Source organism: Mixophyes fleayi, chromosome 10 (genome assembly GCF_038048845.1).
Source record: "Mixophyes fleayi isolate aMixFle1 chromosome 10, aMixFle1.hap1, whole genome shotgun sequence".
Taxonomy (NCBI): domain Eukaryota; kingdom Metazoa; phylum Chordata; class Amphibia; order Anura; family Limnodynastidae; genus Mixophyes; species Mixophyes fleayi.
In genome coordinates, this window is record NC_134411.1 from 90,944,621 (window position 1) to 90,966,695 (window position 22,075).

The 22,075-nt window shown below is 42.6% G+C and overlaps 1 protein-coding gene across 1 annotated transcript in view; it reads left to right on the forward strand.

Moving 5' to 3' along the window:
- The window catches only part of LOC142103390 (polycystin-1-like protein 3), a 43,574-nt gene extending 21,540 nt beyond the window's left edge, over window positions 1-22,034 (forward strand). Inside the window, exons 12-32 of the mRNA XM_075187454.1 lie at window positions 1,330-1,523; window positions 2,362-2,592; window positions 3,019-3,120; window positions 3,518-3,693; window positions 5,200-5,346; window positions 5,894-6,084; window positions 7,581-7,783; window positions 8,771-8,951; window positions 9,030-9,222; window positions 9,334-9,556; window positions 11,075-11,174; window positions 11,735-11,878; window positions 13,459-13,644; window positions 15,225-15,507; window positions 16,258-16,391; window positions 19,369-19,496; window positions 19,804-19,964; window positions 20,129-20,339; window positions 20,717-20,818; window positions 21,070-21,201; window positions 21,861-22,034. Of these exons, the coding sequence (XP_075043555.1) occupies window positions 1,330-1,523; window positions 2,362-2,592; window positions 3,019-3,120; window positions 3,518-3,693; window positions 5,200-5,346; window positions 5,894-6,084; window positions 7,581-7,783; window positions 8,771-8,951; window positions 9,030-9,222; window positions 9,334-9,556; window positions 11,075-11,174; window positions 11,735-11,878; window positions 13,459-13,644; window positions 15,225-15,507; window positions 16,258-16,391; window positions 19,369-19,496; window positions 19,804-19,964; window positions 20,129-20,339; window positions 20,717-20,818; window positions 21,070-21,201; window positions 21,861-21,971 (3,533 nt within the window). The 3' untranslated portion in view covers window positions 21,972-22,034. The remainder of the gene's footprint in view (window positions 1-1,329; window positions 1,524-2,361; window positions 2,593-3,018; window positions 3,121-3,517; window positions 3,694-5,199; window positions 5,347-5,893; window positions 6,085-7,580; window positions 7,784-8,770; window positions 8,952-9,029; window positions 9,223-9,333; window positions 9,557-11,074; window positions 11,175-11,734; window positions 11,879-13,458; window positions 13,645-15,224; window positions 15,508-16,257; window positions 16,392-19,368; window positions 19,497-19,803; window positions 19,965-20,128; window positions 20,340-20,716; window positions 20,819-21,069; window positions 21,202-21,860) is intronic.
- The last annotated feature ends 41 nt before the right edge of the window (window positions 22,035-22,075 follow it).

Below are 22,075 nucleotides of genomic sequence, written 5' to 3' on the forward strand. Positions count from 1 at the left end.
GTGTAGTGCATAGAGGCTTTTGAGCTCTGTCTGCAATGTGACATCATTCTTCTCTTCCCTCTGGCATCACATGACACACTGTGAGCTGCGAGTCTGTGTCTGTGTAGCAGGCTGACTGTGTCTCTATCTGGCAGACAATTTTGATGTCAGAGACATTTTGAAAATTATTTGTGGGAAAGCTACGAAAGATGAATATCAGATGCATGCTTAAAAGGTATTTAACTTGATATTTAAAGGGGAAAAGAAAAAAAAAAAAAAAAAAAAAAAAAAAAAATCGATGTGGTGTCACTAATTTAAGACGGACAGATTTCTACCGATGGCGATAATATTTTTATACCCAGAGACCGTTTTTTTAGCTGGTGGTTTGTGCACATTTTGCGTAGTAAGTATGGAAGGTACAAGAGACATGCCTAAAAATCTCAAATTAATCCAACAGTTCTTATTCTAGAACCTTTAACATCAGGGGGTATATTTACTAAACTGCGGGTTTGAAAAAGTGGAGATGTTGCCTATAGCAACCAATCAGATTCTAGTTATCATTTAGTACATTCTACAAAATAACAACTAGAATCTGATTGGTTGCTATAGGCAACATCTCCACTTTTTCAAACCCACAGTTTAGTAAATATACCGCCCGCATTACAACTCCCAAAATGCATCTTAGTTCTTCTCAATATCCAATCCCTAATCAGTGGGCTCTTCTTGCCGGGATAATTATGAATAAAAAACCTAAAATGTGTCAAAAAAAGAACAATAAACCTCAGAACAGAAACTTATCAGGTATTTGATTAGATTTAGGTGGGAAACAGTTTTACAATACGCATCAGATGTTCTGTCTGTAAATCTACTGACGGAAAAAAAAGGTCAGTCAAATATCTCAACATCTCATGATTAGGATTAGGTATACTTTTCATTATTTTTTAGTAACTCTTCTCCCTCAAAGCCTGGTCCATCAAGGCAAGCAATAGCAATGTGTGCTTGTTTCAGTATGCCCGTAACTCTGGTTATTATTGTCCACTGTATATAAAATACATTTTTACAGTTGTTCCTGATTGTATACACCCATTATAGCATAATACACAGTGGTCATCACTAGTAATCAGCTTTTACACCAGACCAGAGAGTGATTCTATGGAGGATACCCACAAGATCGGCAGATACGCTCAGTGTTTATCACGCCACATGTAGGCATCTCATGTAGTGAAATGACCTCCCATCATTCATGAACGTAGTTTGGCCATCCAACGCTCTTCTCTATTTCTATATAATGGGAGACTTATTATGTGTTCTATTTCTTGTTACACAGTAATGTCTTGTTTCTACCGCTAGATGCTCTATACACCTGGGTGCTGCCACCGGATCAGCTAATTAATGGCGCGGGTGTTTACTATGTCAATGTGACTGCGGGTAACGGAAGTGTCTGGTCGGAGAGGACCTCCTTGGCTCTCACCACCGACATGTTCGCCACACAGTGCGTGTACTGGGATGATGATCTGAGGATATGGAGCGACCACGGCTGCCATGTAAGTGAGCAATCACGGTCGGTGCCTGAAGTATGGGGCATACTTCTAAGACAACATTAAAATATTAACACCACATACATAACATGACAATACGAAGAGATATGAGAAGGACATGAAGGGCATCATTTTTGGTGGCACTTTGCACAAGTGCGTCTTGGGGGTATGTGCAGTGTGAAGAGACGCACTTTGCAAAAGTATTAACGTTAAAGCAAAAGCCCAACCTTTAAACACTTTATATCCACCCATTCCATAATATCTTTTCAGCTTTTCTACGAGAACACAGAATCAGTTATAGGTTTACTTATCCATGAGAGTTAGAGGACATTGGGACTCCATTTAGTTAAACTGGGCACACACTACAGAAAATTACTACGGGTGCAATTTCTGTAACGATTTTACCAGCGATTGAAAGTCCCGATGATCATGCTGATTCATGTGTACACACCTACACAATTTACCTTCAGATCTGTGATCTTCATCTCCCATAACCATCTGCTGAAAAGATTGTGACTCTGTACAGTCTACAGATATCTGCCTACGCTGGTTGTCAGTGAGTACACACTTCCAGATTTCCCCGGCATCGTTCGATCATTGATCGTGGTTTTTAGTCAGCTTATAAAATCAAATCAAAGCAGTACGATGTGCTTTAGTACGATAAAACATGGTGGAAGCACACACACTAATGTGATATCAGACCCAGCAGTCGTATACAGTGTAATTGGCACTATAATTGGTTATAAAAATCCTGTAGTGTGTACCCAGCTTTAGTCCTATTGCAGAGTGGAGATAACTGCATGCGCTTATACGGCATTTAGCTTTTAATTTTGTGTGTCTACAGGTTGGTGCCCGCAGTACATCGTCCCAGACCCACTGTCTGTGCAACCACCTGACCTTCTTTGCCAGTACGTTCCTGGTCATGCCACATGTGGTGGATCTCAGCGACACTCTCATGCTCTTTGCCAATGCAGCAAAAAACCCAGTGGGTTTGGCGCTACTCGGGGCATTGGTGGGATTCTTCCTGGTTGTGGTAACATGGGCATCGAGGAAAGACAAAGAGGATATAAAGAAGGTAAGCTGCACAACAGTGCTTTAGGATAGACCCGGCAGAAGATTCTGACGGGAACGAGTGTGATCGTTGAAAGAGAGAGGGGGACATTAGATGCAGGGTTGTCCTATCAATGAGACAAGGTGAATTTTGTTTATTGGCCGCCCTTTAAAAGTGGCGACAGCATTTCGAATGAAGCCTCTCCTCTTGTTTCCATCAACTGTATAGCGAGAAGATCCACTATTAACACTTATTACCGTCAGCTACTGCTAATCAATAAATGGATACAGCAAGGAGATGAAAAGTGTACAGGGTAGCGTGATCCAGTTGGCTTGACTACTGTGGAAAGTCCAGAACCCCACCTAGAACTACATTTAGATCTGTAGTATTTGGCAGATATCAAGTGAAAGTAATTATATTGATTCTAGATTTTTTGCTCTCTGTCCTCAGGTTCGGGTGGCCATTCTTACAGATAATGACCCTGCTTTTCACACCAGATATATGGTCAAAGTGTGCACCGGTCATCGTATGGGGTCTGGAACTACATCTCAGGTGATTACAATGTACACCACACCTCCAATGCATGTTACAGTAATGTAAGCATCATCTCTGCAGTGGATAAAGCCATTAAACTCCATCAAATCTAAAATAGTTGTTACATAAAAGTGTTGCTAATAGCATTCAGAAATATATATTGAAAACTTTCAGCATCTTCTCAGGACTGAAGAATATTTTCCTACACTGTAACGGCTGCCTACACGGTGTTTAGGTAACAGATACACTTTAACAACATCTTAAACCATCGCTCACAGTTTCCCTCCAAATGTTGCTGGCTTTCCAAAAGAACATGAAATAAATATCCGTCCACTAGGGCCACCAAATTCTGGAGTTCCATCACGGTTGGTTGCTCAGGAACTTACTGCTGTACTCTACATGTCTGTCCTGCCAGGTGGTGCTGACCCTGTACGGATCAGAAGGACAGAGTGACCCGCATCTCCTGACAGATTGTGGGAAGCAAGTGTTCTGCAGAGGTTCCGTTGACGTCTTCCTCTTGAAAACACGGAATCTAGGGGAGCTGCACAGCCTGAGGTTGTGGCACAGTAACGCTGGGAGCAGCCCCTCCTGGTAAGTGCTGAGAAAAAGGTGGTGGTGAGCTCATGACACAGATGGTCCATAAAATTGCTTTTTATTCTAAAATGCAAAAATTGATGCAATATGGAAAGACACATTGCACCATATGCAAATGTGTATCTAAATATTCCTGTGTAGCAGGAAGTGCATTCTGGAGACAGGCTGTGATCCTGAGCATCAGGATTACTGTCTGACTCTGACGTGTGGTTTACTAAATCAGAGTGGAATTGGGGCCCGTTGGTGTGGTCAGAAAAGGATCAGTCCCAAAGGCTGATGATGGTCATTGGATCATTTTCGACCATCACTGTTGTCTCCCAATGGGAAAATCGGGACAAATTATGTCGTGACCCGATCAACCCATGCAATGCCTGAACCACTGTGCCACTCCAATTTCAAATCGAGACCACAGCCATTTGTCAGGCCCTACACTTGGTGACCGCTGGAAATCTGAACTTGGGTAAACCAGTACAGTTAGCAGGTATGCAAATCCTCCTGTCCGTCTTTCCTTCCTACTTTATATAGCATGCTTTGTTTTGTGTCGATTGTCATCCATCAGCATGCACGTCAGCGGGTCTAGTCTTTCTATATCTGTGATGTAACAAAGGGGTAATGGTTGGGGATCGGAGTTCCTGTGACACATTATTTTGGGACACAACTACATATCACCTTTTGTGGTTTTAAATATTTTTATTATATTGGTTGAAATGCGTCTAGAAATTGCATTTTCCCACAGGTGCAATTGGAAGGTGCGAAACGCGTCATTACGAGTACGAGACCAGATCTCTCGCACCTTTGAGGGCTTTTTATACTGTCCTTTGCCAGGGAAGAAATAGATGTGATCCTCCTTGGTTCACAGGTTGTCGCTCCTCCACCTTAACCATAATCTACCACCGCCACCGGCTCTCTTGTTGGCCCTGGCTTGGTTTATGTCTTTTATTAATCATGTGCTTATTAAAGGTGTAATATGTGTGTGAAGTGTCTTATTACATTGCTTGGAGTGCGTCTATAAATGCACTTCACCACCAAAACGCAACAGAGACGCCAAAGGGATCCCATTAAAATTACAGGACACAGCCCTATCTCTGCCACCTCTATAGCAGCACACAAATTCCAGTTGTTTTGTAGAGCGGAAATTACTGTGTGCCCTTGTGCAGGGCAAGTTATGCCTCTAAGAAAGTGCCCTCTTACCCTTTTAGCTCATTTTAATAATCTTGCTCCACAAACTGAAATCTTGGTTTTGCCCTGCTCCGCAAACAGAGACACAACTGGGTGTCTACTTAGTCCTTTGCTAGGAACGTCTTCCCTCCGCCCAATCCTCTCCCTGTGCAAACTGCTGCTCCTCCACAAATCTTCTCTTACCCCATAAAGTTATGAACCAAGTGGGAGTCTAGGCACACTTGCACCAATCGAAGTTCGTGGCAGGAACAAATGTGATTTTGCACAGCAAGGCGCCCGTTTGGTGCTTGGTAAATGACATCCAGCGTGTCTCTTTTCTGACAGGTATGTGCACCGCGTCACTGTGACTGACCTGAGCGCTCAGAAGACGTGGTATTTCCTCTGCGACTCCTGGCTGGCTGCGGACTTTGCCGATTCTCAACTGGACCGGATCTTCCCTTCCGCCTCTAAAGCCAACTTAATGTCTCTGAGGTACGGAGTGATGTAATAGAAGCTGTGACGGGAAGAGGCGATACTGAATCATATATCTGTGTTTTCCGTCACACTCTCCTCTCAAGTCAATCTCTCTTTATATCACTATTTTATAGAGGACAGCTATGCCCCCAAATTGTACATTACATTGATAAAATATCAATAAAATGCATTGTTCTTTCTTAGTTTGACAGCAACTGTTACAAATTATAGTTCATTCCAGCAATTCCTTTCCTCTTCATTACTAGGACACTAGTAGGGCAAATATCGCATTATCTGTGTCACATACCACTTGGCCAAATCAGATTGGATTTTGGCTTGGTAGAACATTAGGTTTAGGGTTAATTTTGGGGTTACTTTACAGCAAGGATTTAAAATGTTAGTTTAACCCAGGAGATTGTAATCAATTAATTTAAGCAACTTAATAAAGTAAACTCTCCTTTTCCACATGTGTGACTCATGAGGACATTTTTATAAACTTTGCTGGTGTCTTGTGATCTGATCTGTGTCTCGTCATCAAGTGATCTTCATTCTGTACTTTTCCCAGGTATCTGCTTTTCTCAGGCACAGTAGAGAAATTTCTCAAAGACCACCTGTGGCTTTCCGTGTGGACCCGTTGCCCCTGGAGCCCGTTTACCCGAGTGCAGCGGATCTGTTGCTCATTGTCTCTGCTTTTCTGCAACCTGGTCATTAATATCATGTTCTGGAATGACCATTCGGATGAAGACTCCCAGACAGGTACGCAGGAATAGCCCTAAGGAGCCAGCTCTCACATCTCGGTAACCAATGTTTCACCAAGGAGGACTTGGACATGGAACCCCCTGACATATTTACACATACAGTGTATTATTTCAAAGGAAGGCAGCAGTAGAAACCCAAGTGGAGCCAGAACCCATTCTTCGTGGCTGTAAGCCATTTCCTCTCCTGGGGTAAAATGTGTTCCATGCTGGGACAGCCCCGAATCGCGGACCTTGAAACAAGTGGAGTGTACACAAATGGGCGGGGCTTTGGCAAAAGTGTTCAGATCGGGGTGGAGTTTAGATGGTTTTGGGGTGGTGCTTAATTTATCCCGATTTGGCATGTATAAACGTTCGCAGGTATGGCCAAGAAGACAGGGGCTAGGATGGCAGAACTGCAAGAGTAGTAGGCTTCTCACTTTCATATTTATATATATCTGTACTTCTGCTAAGGTAGAAAAGAAATGCGTTGGGTCACTCAAGTCGGTCCGCATCAAACATCCATGACAATCTTTAATTCCTTGTAGAATACATTCATAGGCCGTTTGGCACTGGTGTGTGCAGGTTGTACAGTGCTCTCCTGCATCTACCTCTCGCTCAGGGTTCCTCTAGGATGGCTCAGTCTCTCTCCTACCTATGGACTTTGTGGATTAGAGGATAAAAAGGGGCAAAGACAAGTTGGAAACATGGTAGTTGTTAGGGACACAGATGTCAGGTGCACTTCACAATACAGTTGTTACAATAATAAATACCAGACCATCTCTAAATATACGTTCACCCCTTTATTGAAGTTCTCCAACACATATTTAGTAGTTGCAGATATTTGATTGTGGCACACAAGTCTCACACATGAGCTGACGCTCCACGCTTTTAGAGTAGTCCCTCTCACCCTTGACATCAGCATTGCCATCCTCATCGACTCCCTAATCTCCGAACATCAGGTTAGTCCCCACATTCATAGGACCAGGTGGTCCTGTCTATAAGCAGCGACTGGGCATTTCTGTAACACAAATGTGATACCTTCCCGTCTCTAGCATTGTACTCTTGTATGAGGTATATATACATCTTCAATAGGGCGATGCTCACATAAGGAGGGACTCAACTTGAATAAAAAATCCAGCAAAAATAGAATTTACACAAATTAGATTTATCATGTCTGATTGAACAACTATACAATTTTGCACTGTAGTGTATAAAAAAAGTTTATTTATTTTTTGCCGTTTTTTATTTTTTGCAAAAGTATTTTTTTCTGTTACATGTATATAATTGTCCTTTATTTTCTTAGGCATTAGCAGAAACAAAGGCAGAAATAGGAGGAAAAATAGCGATAGAACATTACCAAATACAGAGTGCAAAGGAGAACACTTCTAAGAGGAAAAATATCTATTCCACCTTCTCTTTGTCTTTTATAGAATTTCTGCTGTTAAGACCGTGGCAGAGTTAGGGGGAAGTAACTTAGTAATATATGGTCCTAAGCACGTTCTTTCTCGTTTATAGGGGAGTTCCTCATCACTTTCACCCAGATTAAGATCAGCGCTCAGTCCACTGTGATTTTGGTCCCGGTGAACCTCCTGATCGTACAGATGTTCCAGCTCATCCAGGTACACCTGAATCAGGTGACCCCAACGCTAAACAAACTGCGCGTGTCTCTGGCTCCGAAGATGCCTTCCAAGGAGGCTGCGGCGCAGCAGCTGCTCAGGGTAAGAGATGTTCATATGGGAGAAAGGGCCAAATTCCAAATGCAAAAAACACACACACACACACAAACACACACACAGAATGCAAATAAATCAATTTATTATCTGGACTAAATAATTGGTGTACTTAGAAATCACAATCGGAACTCTGCTGGACTGCAAGTAGAAGTGCTGTTTGTTCGTCCAAATATAAACCATTCAAGCATGAGTACGGTAAGTAATTAAGGATTATGTGCCGTATCAATTCTAATTCATGACAAACCTGCCCCGAGTGTATGGAAGCCCTGGAGGTCTACCTTTATCCACCACCATGAACTGTCCCCAGCCATTGCTTGTCTTCTCGAGAGGTCAGACACACCAACACTATTATCTCCTTGGAACCTTACTCCCCAAGCGAGCTTCTGGTATGGTTTTATCCACTATGCCTCTGCTCCTTTCTGTTTAGTACTCACTCTCAGAAAACTTCTCTTGCGCTGCTCCACACCGACGGAACTCACTCCCAACCAGACTATTCTAACTTTTGAAGCAGGTAGCTATGTGAGGAGGGAAGTGCTTCTAAAAATGAGCAGACAGGGAGCGAATGGCAGAATTGATCTGCAGAAATGCATTATGTGTCTTGATGGATTCATATATAGAGGCAGAATCAGTGAGGTCACAGCAGCTTAACAGACTGCAAGCTCAGTTGTATCTTAACTCAATAGGATACTGTCCGAAAGAAATGGGAGGGGATTCGGCTGTTTACTGTTACCAGTTCCTAATGAAATATTGGTTCAACCCAAAAATATTTGCCTCCACAACGTAGAGATGACTGGTACACTTTAGCAGAGTATACATGAAAAGAGTAAGAACACTGCAGTCTTTAACCATTTCCAAAAGGTAGGTTCTCTCAGGATGCCCCAATTTCCCACCACACAGGTTTAGGCAGCCATGATGCTATTATTAATATATCTTGATGAAGTCAATGGTGAACATGTTCTTGATGCTCTGCAGGATGTAAAAGATATTGTGGACTTCCTGCAGAAGTATATAGTCCAGGTCCTGGGTGAGAGCGCAGAGGATCTGCCATCTCCAGCTGGCGATTTAGTCCTTGATCATATAGAAACGTTGTCTTATTTGGTAGAGTCCTATATCTGCGTGCAAGGAGAAAGACCAAAAAGCAACCGGGTGACTGGTACGTACGTGCTCGAAACACACAACTAAAGCACAATCCCAAAGCACGGTTATTCATTTATTTATGTTTTTATTGCAGTGATCACAGCACAACGGTGTATCTTTTTACATTATCTTTACAAAGCCTTGCAAAAGCTGCAATATCAAGTTGCCTCTGTGGATCTGAGCTACGTTTCCAAGCCTATCAATTACATCCAAGCTTCTAATATTCTGTACGACCTGAAGGAGCGACTGCACGGTCTGAACGTTTCAGGCTCGCCTCTCCCCAGCAGGTATCTCGAGTGTCAATCAATCGACTGGTTATTGGTTTTTATAACATGCTCCATCGTTTCGTTCTCTTACCTGACTTTCCCTCCCGGTGATTTTACATTTTTTGTCTCCAGTTTAACCACCAGTTTTCCAGTTCCCGTGACTCATAAAAGATGCTGCCGTATGCCGCGGTGCTTCACCTTCTTGTGCTGGATTTTTCTGTTTACGATCAGCGGCTTTTCTGGTTATTACATGGTGCTCATCAGTCTGTCCATGACGAAGGACAAGGCCACCAGTTGGCTTATTTCCATTCTTCTCTCCCTTTTTCAGAGTGTTTTTGTGATACCACCACTTAAGGTATGAAGCCATCACTGCGAGTGCCAACGTCTCCATTACAAACCCTAACCTGACCATTACACTACAAATGCTAACGTCATCAGTACACATGCTAAGCCCACCACAACTACAGGTGTTCATTACAAGAGCTGAACTCCCAACTACCATCATCTATTTATATAGCGCCACTAATTCCGCAGCGCTGTACAGAGAACTCACTCACATCAGTCCCTGCACAATAGAGCTTACAGTCTAAATTCCCTAACATACACACACACACACACAAAGACTAAGGTCAATTTAACAGCAGCCAATTAACCTACCAGTATGTTTTTGGAGTGTGGGAGGAAACCGGAGCGCCCGGAGGAAACCCACGCAAACATGGGGAGAACATACAAACTCCACACAGGCAAGGTCATGGTTGGAAGGCAGAAGTGATAACCACTGAGCCACCGTGCTGCCCACACTACCACAATAACTCAACATTACTACAAGGTTCAGATTCATCTTAGATCGCAATGTGAACGCAACTTGTGTTTTAAAAAAAATCAGATGCAACTTGCACGCACGGTCGCCCGGATTCAAGGCAGAGCTCAAGAAACGTTTCCATTTGAATCTGGGTGTGAGTACACTCTGGCTTCACGATACTTACGTAGATGGACAGAAAAGACTGCAGGATACACACATGTAGATGCGCAATATACAGTCCCATCAAAATACATGCACCCAAACATTTTTAGAAAATTAATTTACAAACTATTAATGCTATAATCATTAATAAAAAATATGTTTTATATATATATATATATATATATATATATATATACAGAGTTTCTTAAACTTGCAAACACACGTTCTAGCATGTATGTGTGTCCGTCATCACTATCAGTCGACACACCTGCCCTGGAGCAAGGGATACGCAGAGCTTGAATTGGACGAATGTTGCGTGTGCTCGATCTCGCCACGTCCTTACTGTACATTCCCTACATGTGTCAACCCCTTTCCACTCCACCCTTCAAATCGTAGGCTGTGAGAAGTGTCATGTGTGTTTGGACATGTACCAGATGCAATTGCGTTCACTGGCGTAAGGTCCGTTACGTACGAAGATGAGTCAGGTCTCAAGTGCTAAATTCCTAACCATGCCTCATTACTGCAGCATGTTAATTACAAGACCTGATCGTACCAGTACGAATCAATTCACAATCAAAAAACACATCAATTGCTCGCTTTACTACTACAAGTGTTTACTCTCTCCTGTGCGATATGCATTAATCTGAGCACTAATAATGCTACCCTCACCGCTACAAGACCACATCAAGCCCCTAATTCACCACTACACATTAGCGCACTACTAGAAGACTTATAAAATTTGTACCTTCACCACTATAAGTTCTTACTCCTCCACTACATAAATTAATCTTGCCACTACCTAGTTTAACCTCATTGCTCCAAATGCCAATCATCCCACTACAAACGACCCAATGACTTGACATGCCAGTGTTCTGTCTCCGTTACTGTCGCCCACTGTTTGTCTCTAAGGTTTTTGCACAAACCATCTTCATGTTCCGTGTGCTGAAGAAAACCAATATTGAAGATGCTGAAGAGGAAAAGCAACTGCACGGGATTCTCGGCTTGCTGGGTTAGTGCAAGTTCGGCTATGACACAACGGCTAATGTACAGCCCACTTGTCTACATTGGTGGAATTAACTGACTAACGGATCTAACAATCATCAAGCCACTGTTACTCCGACAACATTTAAACAAAAGCCACAGGCTATAGGACTTCATTACTACTACACCTAGGGGTAGAGTTACTAAAACTTCTTAATAGGAAAGGTGGGACGGTTGCCCGTAGCAACCAGTCACATTCTAGCGATCATTCTCTAGAATGTTCAAGATAAACGATAGCTAGAATCTGATAGGTTGCTATGGGCAACATCACTACATTTCCGTTTTAGTAGGCTCCATGTAAGCCACACAAATAATTTTATCAGTTTCTCAACAGTTTGTTAGTATCTATATACATACACGTGCAACAATTTACCTTTGTGATGCAGACACATTTGTTGATGTCTTGCAATTATCTCAAAATCTCTTTCAATTGTTGTGTATTTTATTTTTGAATTAAGCACCTGGTCTCATGCATTATATAAACGTAGTCTTCCCCTGCTAACACTCGGTTCTCCCTCACCTTCACAGCGAGCCGTGCAGACTGGGAGCTCTCAGGCTTCAGAGACCCTTCCAATCCGGTGTACCGGGCTCCTGCTAACAAGCACACCACCAGCCTGAAAAAACAGAGATTGTTGGAAACCAAGCTTTACAAGTTAATCCATGATATTACTGGTACATGAAAGTATTATTAATGGAGATGCTTTCTTAAATTACAGAGACTTATTACAGCGAGCAGACACTGCACTACAAAACCAGGGGCAAACACAGGACTTGGGGGGGGAGGGGGTTCCACGCAACGCCGTCAGAATGCATTTGTTATTTGAGACAGTGCTGGGCTGCTCTCAAACTCTTCTCATCCCCTTCAAGAACACGGGCAATGATAGCCAACTGTCCTGACTCTGGGGCAGTCCCAAATTTGTGAGACTGTCCAGAGTCAGGTCTTTGTCCCAACTGCTGGACAGTCACACACAATCAGGACTGTCCCAGAATCAGGAAAATGGACAGAGTGTCCTGCACTCTCCTACCTGTTCTCGGGGCTTTTACTACCTGTTGTCCATATCTTAAGCTCAGTCCTGTCTGGAAATAAGGGATAGGGTACATGAAATATAGAAAGTTTAGCAATGAGTGAAGCCAACAAGCCCCAACATAAAATCAATTGCACCCACGTTTAATAATTAGGCTTCCCTGCTTGAATCCAGACCCAACATTGAATAATTCACATTTAATAAGTAGATATATTTTCCCCTAGCAGCCCAACTTAAGTTTAATCATTCTGAATCTTATTAATTTAATTTCCCATATCCTAACATTCAATAGTACTTACATTTTATACATGCACCTATTTCCCTCCTGTACAACCCTCAATATTAAATATTTTGTATTAACATGCAATAATTAATAATTTCCCCCCAAAGTGCCCCAACATTAAATAAATAATGCCATCACCCCACTTTAAATTAATAGTCGCTGCCATGACCCCATTATTAAATTAAATAGTGCCCACCTGGTGACCATCAAATAAATAGTCCCCATCAATAAATTAATATTTCTCACCCACTATTAAATGATTTGCACCCAACGTCACCATTAAATGAATACCCAGCCTTCACCCCCATTAGAGTAAGTGCCCTGCCCCCCTCCCACACTTACCTTCTTCCATCCGGCTCTGTAGATTCAGAGGTAGACTCTGCTGTCTGCCTTTCTTGTTTCCTGCAGACCTCCATAGATCTCAACATTCAACAACTACAATAGATTCTTAAGGAAATACGAACATAACTTCCATCATCACTGACAAATAGTTACTGGAGGAGGTTGGGGTTTGCAAAGCCGCTTTTGGTGCCTTCTATCCAGGGGAGGGCTAGCAAATTTTAGCCCAGGGAGCAAAACTTGACTCAGCAATTTTAAAGGAAAAAAATGCCCCCCTGCGCCTATATAGGTGAGACTGCACATAAGTCATGTGTGCTCCATGTGTGTTAGATGTCAGTGCAGGAGAGAGGAAGAGGCGATGGGTCGTACAGTAGGAAAGGAGGGTTGGAACGGATCTCTAGATCCACGGCAGTACAGTAGTCAATCAGTCCCGGCCAGAGGGGGAGGGAGGTTCCGGGCAACTGGAACCCCCCCCCCCTAAGTAGACGTCTTAAGACTTACCTTTGTGCAAACCAAATGTTGGTTTTTGAAATATATAATATTTTTGTACAATGCTCATTTTATGCAGCAACTTCACACTAACTTTCTTTTTGTTGAACCCTCAGTCCACATTGTTCTTCTGGTGACCACTATGATCATGGCGTACGCGGAGAAGAGCCCTAATGAGTACATCTTGTACGCGGCCATTGATAATAGCTTCTCAGGGACATTTGAAAACATTGGAATCATATCAGACTTTTACAACTGGTCACGGAGCACGCTGCTGCCAAACATCTACAGCACGTACCCAGGTGTGTATCGGTTACCTGATCGAGCCAGGGTTACGCTCAAGGCCGCCATCATGAATGTTGGCAAACCCCAGAAAGGCAGTGCCATCATGTATCCAACAAGTTAATGTTAAGAAATGTAAGCAGTGTGTAGCTACAAGTCCTAGCATGCCTGGCATGTAGTTTTACAATAGCTGCAGAACATGTCGCCTCTGTTCACTGGCAATAGTCTCCCCCATGCTTTGTTCTTGCTAACGCTATCTCAGGATGGCATTAACAGTAAGAATAGCCTGAAAAAAAGTAATTTACTGATTATTTTCGCCTGAATTCGGATATTACTCTGTCCCACAAAGTATAAATATCATTTTATGGGTGGATGACTGGTATGGTAGCGATAACTTATATCTACCATTAATATTCTACTATATAAATGCCTAGTGGCGTGTGTGAAAAAAAAAAAAACCAAGCTGCAGCGCCACCTGCTGGGCAGAGTTATACACTGACCTATATATTTCTTGAAGGAGAAGTGACAGTTGGGAGTGGTTGGTGGTTGCCGGGGGTGACAGTGGGGAGTTTTTAACACCTTAAGTAGCTTGATGAAGGATGTGGCGATGAAGATGAAGGATGAGGTGATGGAGAAAAATGATGAGGTGGTGACATGTGGACAAAACCAGGTTAAAAAAGGGCGCTTGCGTCGGGAAGTAACGCTCTTCCCCTGAGGAGGCCTGGGCTAGGCCCAAATGCATGACAAGAACCTTTTTAACACCTTAAGTAGCTTGATTTGACTAGAATGCACGAGTATCATGCACGGGTTAACACATATATATATATATATATATATATGGAAGAGCATTTTCATGTGTACATCAGGCCAAGGTGCGGAACGAGGCCATTGCATCATCCTAAGATGGCCAGAACTTGTTAACTAGCTGTCCCCATGCAAACACAAAAGGCAGCGTTGTAGCCAGCTTCCAAGCATTCAATGAAATGAAAAGAAAAACCCACTGCCAGCGAAAAGGTCATATTCACTGCACTAAGGCTGTTGGACCTTTAATTAATCAAACTATGTGTCCCGATTCTGTTACTACTTTGCCTTGCGCCCTTTTCAGTAGGCACCTAGTGGGACTAGCATGGGGTCCATGATCTGTGGATATCCTGCAGTGTTTCCTTGCAGGGGTCCCTGGCCAATAACATGTATTCATTAGACTCCAAGCCCGAGTAGCAATGGAAAGGGCCAGGTTCCTCTCCAGAGCCATAAGATTCCATAGGGAGACAAGGATCTTCAGACCACCCTTCACCGAAGCTAGGAGGAGGTTCATTGAAATCTCCATCCCACTGAGCCATAAGGACCCTTAGGAGGCAAGTGTCTTCGGGCCCACCTCCCATGTATGGGTTCGCCAAAGCAAGTTTACTCATTTTATATAAAATACACCAAAACACATTGCAACTACAAAAAGTTATATTACTGGTTTTACTTTACAGTTAATATGATTCGACAGTCTAAAAAATGTCTGCCACCTGAAGTCGTACTTAGCTGCTTGTATTTTAGTTTTAATTATCTTGTATTGATAACTATACTATCTTTTTGTATGGTATTTTATTAGGCTTCATTACAGACGGGAACTGCTTTCTCCTGGGGAGCCCCCGCATCCGTCAGTTGCGGAGAGTCTTTAACAGTGGCGGAGATCCGAAGCTTTACGATATGGAGGACACCAGAAGCTACGGGCCTGAGTGGAACTCGTACCGCAGCATTAACGCTTCTGCTGACATGTGGACATACCACACGGAGGAGGAACTGGGCGGATATCCAATATGGGCATATTATGGGACCTACTCAGGGGGTGGTTATGTGGTGGAACTAGGCTTGAACAGAAGCGCTGCAGACAGGTGTGAAATAAATACGTAGTAAAGAGATATAACCTGTGGAAGGAGAAACTGGAAAAATATACATTTGCAATAGTGACAGTATAAAGACCTAAGAGAAAGATAAAATATAGATTGTGGGAATATTGTTCATCACAATTACACCAAGATCTTAACTTCTTCTATTAAAGTAAACCCAACACACGGTGACCACAGCCATACTTCCAACCTTTGGTAGTTGGGGAATCTGGAAGATTCCAGATTGACTGACTGTGTGTCCAACACTTCGGAGTGCCTGGACGTCCTCAGCCTCCCTCTCACTAAAAATACCCCTTCAATGTCACGCACATTGAAAGGACAGCAGTGAACGGGACATACCACCCAACTTTCCGCTCTGTGGGACAAAGATGTCCTCTGGCGGGACAGCAGGTCCGTTCCTCTTAATTGGGAAAGGTGGGAGATATGGTAGAACCAATAATCATACCCTTTGTTTTCATGTCTGCATTTATTTTGTATGTCCCTGTTTTTCCGTAAAAATCTTGGATGATTATAATAAGATTAATGGTGTCACAAGTTACTTATTCTTAGTACTGCTCACAAAATGGTGTATAGGCGGCTATTTCATGACGTTATTGTGGCTCCAAGCGTAGTGCTAGGCTGCACTTACATGAACATTAGTTCAGACCAAAAAAAAATATCTTCCTCCACAGTGTGTGAGCAATGGGTGCATTTGACTTAAAACAGTAACCATGCCTGTCCATTTCTCCTCTGCAGTGTGCTGAACTGGATGGAAACAAGCAAGTGGCTGGACAGCTACGCCAAGGCTATTTTTGTGGAGTTCAATGTGTACAATGCCAATGTAAACCTTTTTTGCCTTCTGACCTTCATCCTGGAGACCAACATGATTGGTAAAGCTTATTTGTCTATACACCAATCCCTACACCTATTTAATGGAAACTAGAGCGTAACCACAAAGGGCGTGAGCTTCGATGACACATATCAGAAGCTCTGCCTAACAATATGCAGCTTAGCCCTGTTCTCTACTTTGCTCCCAATCTATTTTAGCTTGTTAAAGTCCTTATCATATTACACCACAGATCTCTTCCAACCACAGAACCACTTTGTTTTTCCTTTTGCCATAATATGAAATCCCAACCATTCAGTTGTAGATTTATCAAACCTTCTAAAAAGGAAAATAGGAGGTATTGCGTATTGCAACCAATCAGATTCTAGTTATCATTTATCTAATACATTGTAGAACAGTGATGGGCAATAGAATATACTTCAAGGGCCACAGTTGTGGCCCTGCAACCTCTAAAAGGACTGCACATTACTTTTCATTTGAAAACAACTTCGGCACTACCAAATCACTCATCCCAAAATGTACCCACATGTTCCAAAATTCCATCGCATGCCACTTAGATCTGGAACATGCTCAAAAATCGCACCACGATGCCCTCACACCCCCAATAGTCACTAAATGTCACAAGACTCCCCCACATGCCACTCAGACCTCCACACGACTCTCACAGGCTCCTCAGACCAACCCACGAGCCACTCAGTCCTGCCTGCATGCCCCTCACAAGCCACACAGAATTCCCCACATACCGGAAGTATTGCAGAGTATGCTGGTGATTATATATATATATATATTAATATATTATCTCAGTGAGGCAAAAAGAGAGGTTTAAACAAACAGTATTTTAAACTATAGCGTAGGCAAACATCTATAAGCAATATTTCATGGCAGAAGCATACCATTCATCCTTTTGTAGAACATGTATCACCTAGAATCTTAATGGACAATGCATGTTATACAGTAAGTGGGTTTTGCAGTCCTCAATATAACATAATGAGCAGCAAAGAACAAAGAAATGACAGGTATCAGTACGTGGAAATAAATAGATGGAAAGCGCTTCACTTTCAATGGCAGCTGCAAACTTTATAAAACAACCATACACACATTGAAAAATATAAGTACCTACCATTACAACATCACCTGCCCCCTCAGACCTCCCATATACCTCCCCTGCATAGAAGCCCCAGAGGAAGGAGGATGTGGTCCAGAATGCACTGCACTAACTCCTCCTCTGATTGGTTGTGCTGTACATGTGACCCACACTGATCCCTGCAGTGTGGGTCACATGACAAGGAAGCTGCTTCCATTCAGTAATAGGTCAGACAGAGCAGCTTGTTACTCACCACTGTTCTAGAACCTGATAACTAGAATCTGATTGGTTGCTATGGGCAACACCTCCACTTTTCCTTTTTAGAATGTTTGATAAATCTCAACCTCAGTGTTTCTTTCCAATAAAAAAAAAAAAAAGACTTCTCTGCCATTATGCAACCACAGAACCATCTTACGTACACAGCACCATAGTTTTTGTTCTCAACAACAGAACTAACATCAATAAAGGTCATTTATGAAATAGCAAACGCAAGAAGGCACATGGATATGAAAGGCTATGATGGAAGCGTCTGGGGCAAACTTGCCAACTTTATTTAACTCCCCGTTTTTTGTTCATTTGGCCTCCGTGGCGCAAAGCTGCGTTCACATCACCAAGGCCCCCTGTCTCTCCCACTTCATTAGGAAGTGGGAAGGTTACTTACGGAAAAACTACACGAAATTCGGTAGACTTCCATGCTTGCGAGTATGATCTTGGGGGGGGGCAAATTTTAGCAATTCCTTACAGGAGAAATTGGGCAGACCATGGGTGTCCCCTGCCGAGTGTGGGCTAGGCACACAAGTGCACCTCAGTATGTACCCGCATGCAAAAAAAAACATTTTATTTTTCATCATAAAAGGGCTGGAGATGGCTCATTTCTGGGTACACTCCCTACTTAGTAGGGAGCAGTAGAGCATTTTTATCCCTGCAAAAGGAGACTGTGGAAACCAGGCATCGGCCTACACTTCACTAGGAGGCCATTTGCAGTTTCCATACACAGCTTGTACGGTAATATCCATTTCTATTGACCAATGTAAAAAAAAAATGCAACCAATCACAAATTTGCTTTCGTTTTTAAATTGTACTAAAAAATATTGTTTTTCTTTGATTTATTTTATCTAGTCTGATTGGTTGTTACTGTTCACAGCACCGTTTTGCACAGTAACCTTTTTCCAATTTTTATTTACAACCACAAAACCATCTTCAGTGTCTTTGTATACCTACACGTTCGCTATCGCTTCTAAAACTCAGCGCACCTCATGTACAAAGCACACTGGATGCGCACCGCAATCCCCTCATTTTGTAGAGATGTCCTAGATTAGTAGTGGACAACAGGCGGCCCGCGAGCCACCAGTAGCACACCAAGCCTTCACCTGCGGCCCTGTCTGCTCCCGATCTCTGCTTAATAGGCTGAGAATGAGACAGAAGGGGGGGGGGGGGGGGGGGGGACAGCCGACTTCAGTGTCCCATGACCTCCACTGCACAGTACAGAGAGGTCACGCAGTATACCCACAGGAGTAGGAGGGAGTACAGGTTTCCTCCCACACTCCAAAAACATACTGGTAGGTTAATTGGCTGCTATTAAATTGACTTTAGTCTCTCTCCGTCTCTGTGTGTATGTTAGGAAATTTAGACTGTAAGCGCCAATGGGGCAGGAACTGATGTGAGTTCTCTGTACTGCGCTGCGGAATGAGTGGCGCTATATAAGTAGATGACAGTAGACACCAGTATCTTACTCCATAAATCCATGTAATTTAGCGTAAATCTAGGTTCTTGGCCGTACCCAAGATGATTTTGAGGTGCACATTATCCGTTTTACATTTTGTTAATGAGTCCTACTGCATTGGTTTCAGAATTTTTCAGTCTTCATTTCTATTTAGTGTCAATTTTTTGTAAGACCTTCTGTTCATCTCAACTTTCCCATTGTCTGATATCACAGGAGGCTTATGGCCATCAATGGACCTGAACATCATGCGTCTCTATCAGACAACCGATAATATCATCACACCGCAATTTGTTAGCTATATCCTGTTTCTCGTCATTATCCTGTATACCCTTGTACTTCAGGTAAGAATGATGCAGCGTTCCCTGGGTTTACTGTGTCCAAATGTTATTTAACACTATTCGGATTAAGCCTTGAATGTTAAGTCATTTTTGTTCAGATTACCATTTAGATCCCATTAGGTAGCTTCTTCAAACCTTCTAAAAATAAAAAAAGTGGCAATGCCCATAACAACCAACCCGATTCTAGCTCTCATCGTTCAGAATCTTTTTGAATTCTACGGCCAACACGTTTTTAGAAGGTTTGATAGGCGTACCCCCATAACTGCTTTATTCCGGGTGAGTGTGGCCTAAATTGTTATTTCTTGAACAGGGGCTGCGTCTGAAGGAACAAAAATGCTCCTATTTTTGCCAGAAAAAAAACCTCCTGGACCTAGGCATTATAATAATTAGCTGTTCCAACATCGCCTTGTACATTAAGAGGGCATTTCTACGCCAGCGGGATGTAGATCGCTTCCATAGCGACCGTGCGCGGTAAGAAGACACAAGCCTGATATGACCACACGCCCTGACATACAAGCCCCGCCCACTTGCATGATCTTACTCCTGATGGATTATTTCCGTAAAGAAAAAAAACAAAAACATATCTGAATATTATGTAAACATAATGGTGCAGTAATTCATTTTCTTCCATACAGATTTGTCAGCTTCTATGAGACCTCTACCATAGACTCTGCCTATGATTACAGTGTTGCCTTTTTGGTTTCTCTTATGACCATCAAACTCTGTCATCTTCTCAACTTGAACCCAAATCTGCACCTGATCACCATGACCCTCCAAAGGGCCTGGAAGGAAATCAATGGCTTCCTTCTCACCATCCTCATCCTGCTGGTAGCTTACGCCATCTCCGTGAGTAGATTATTGTAACATGACAGAGGCACATAGACTTCTTTCTAATGATTAAGTATATTAGCACAGTTTATTTTACATGTAGTTGCATTAATATATAAAAATGGGGGCAGTCACCGGTTTTTGCTTCTTCATAAGTAAAGCTTGACGTTTGAGCAGCAAAAAGTATCGAACACCGAAACAATAATGCAGTTAATACCACAATTTCCCAAAACGTTATAGGCCGCTACTCGCGTTATTTTAGCCCCACCCACTTTAACTCACGGACATCTGTGTGGAATCAGTATAGACGAATGAATTATATTAGTTGATCTGAACCTAGTGAAATACATACTTATATCATGTATTTAAGATGTTCCTTTTTGTTTTTATTTCAGTGCAACCTTCTGTTTGGCTGGTGTATTTCCAATTACAGAACGTTCTTTGACTCTGCGGTGACCATTCTTAGCCTTCTAGTTGGCATTTTTAATTATCAAGAGGTAAGAGGAATACAATCTGTGTACAATGTGTTAATTCTACAGAAGTGTTGAGCAGTAATGGTTCAGTCAACGTCATCTGGCCATCTTTAAGTATTCAGACAAGTTTGGCTCCCCTTCTTGACGGCACAAAATTTAAAAAGACTCAGTCTCCGCCACAAACGTCTAGATATGAAGATCACCGTGGTGCTTTCCTCTTAATGGAAGGTATTTTTCCAAATTAAATTTCTCTCCACTATTTATTGTATCTGCAGATTTTCAGCCTGGACCCAGTCTTGGGGTCTCTGCTCATCTTCACATGCGTCATTTTCCTAATGTTCGTCGTGGTCAACATATTCCTGTCTGCCCTGCTTAACGTATTCTCCAGCGAGCGCAAGAACCCAACGGTAATTACACAGAATTGTTTTACTTCACTCTGCATGCGAGCTCGATAAAAAGACGAATTACACGTCTCAACTAAATGTATCAGCATAAATTTGTCTCTGCCTATATTAATCAAGGATTACTGGCTGTTTCCTCTGCAATAGTAGTTTACTTGATGGAGAAAGTGGACTTAAAAGCTTTGTCACCTTCCCTAGATAGTGCTACTTCATCTGTAGCATGTTTAATAGGAGCCTTACCCCTGCCTCTCCCCTCTTTTCTTCCTGGGCGCCCATTATTAGCTAATGGCAACTGCTGGGTTATGGAGTATCACAGGAATCAGAAAAGAGGACTATGGGGAAGAATCAAAGCTGCTAGCACCTTATTGGACAGGAGGTTAGGCCAGCCAATCAGGGGCTGTGTTGACTCTACCCCTGCTGTCCTGGCAGACTGAATTTCTAGGATGGCTTAAGTCCACCAGCCATGAAAGCCCTCCTGGGAAGACCTGCGAGTCTGGCATCTGCCTATCGAGTCACAGGGGAGGACAACCACTAAATTTTACAAGCAGGCTGGGGACTGGGGACATCCACCCTAAAAAAAAAAAAAAACAACCTCTTGCCAAAGCCATGACCCTTGTTTTAAAACATATGCTGTTGTCATCATGTCATTCTGTTTTACTCCTCAGCCTTACGAAGAAAAGGAAATTGTAGACATGGTGTTACTGAGGCTGTCGGGGCTACTTGGGAAAAGTACGAAAACGGAGGAGGCAGCTACAGACAAGGACAAGGAGTCATAAGGAGATATGGTCAAATGTATTATTCTACAGAGCAAAGTATAATTAAAGAGCTATTTTACGTGCAGCAAACATGGTCATTCTGTGTACTTCCAGTCATCAAGTGT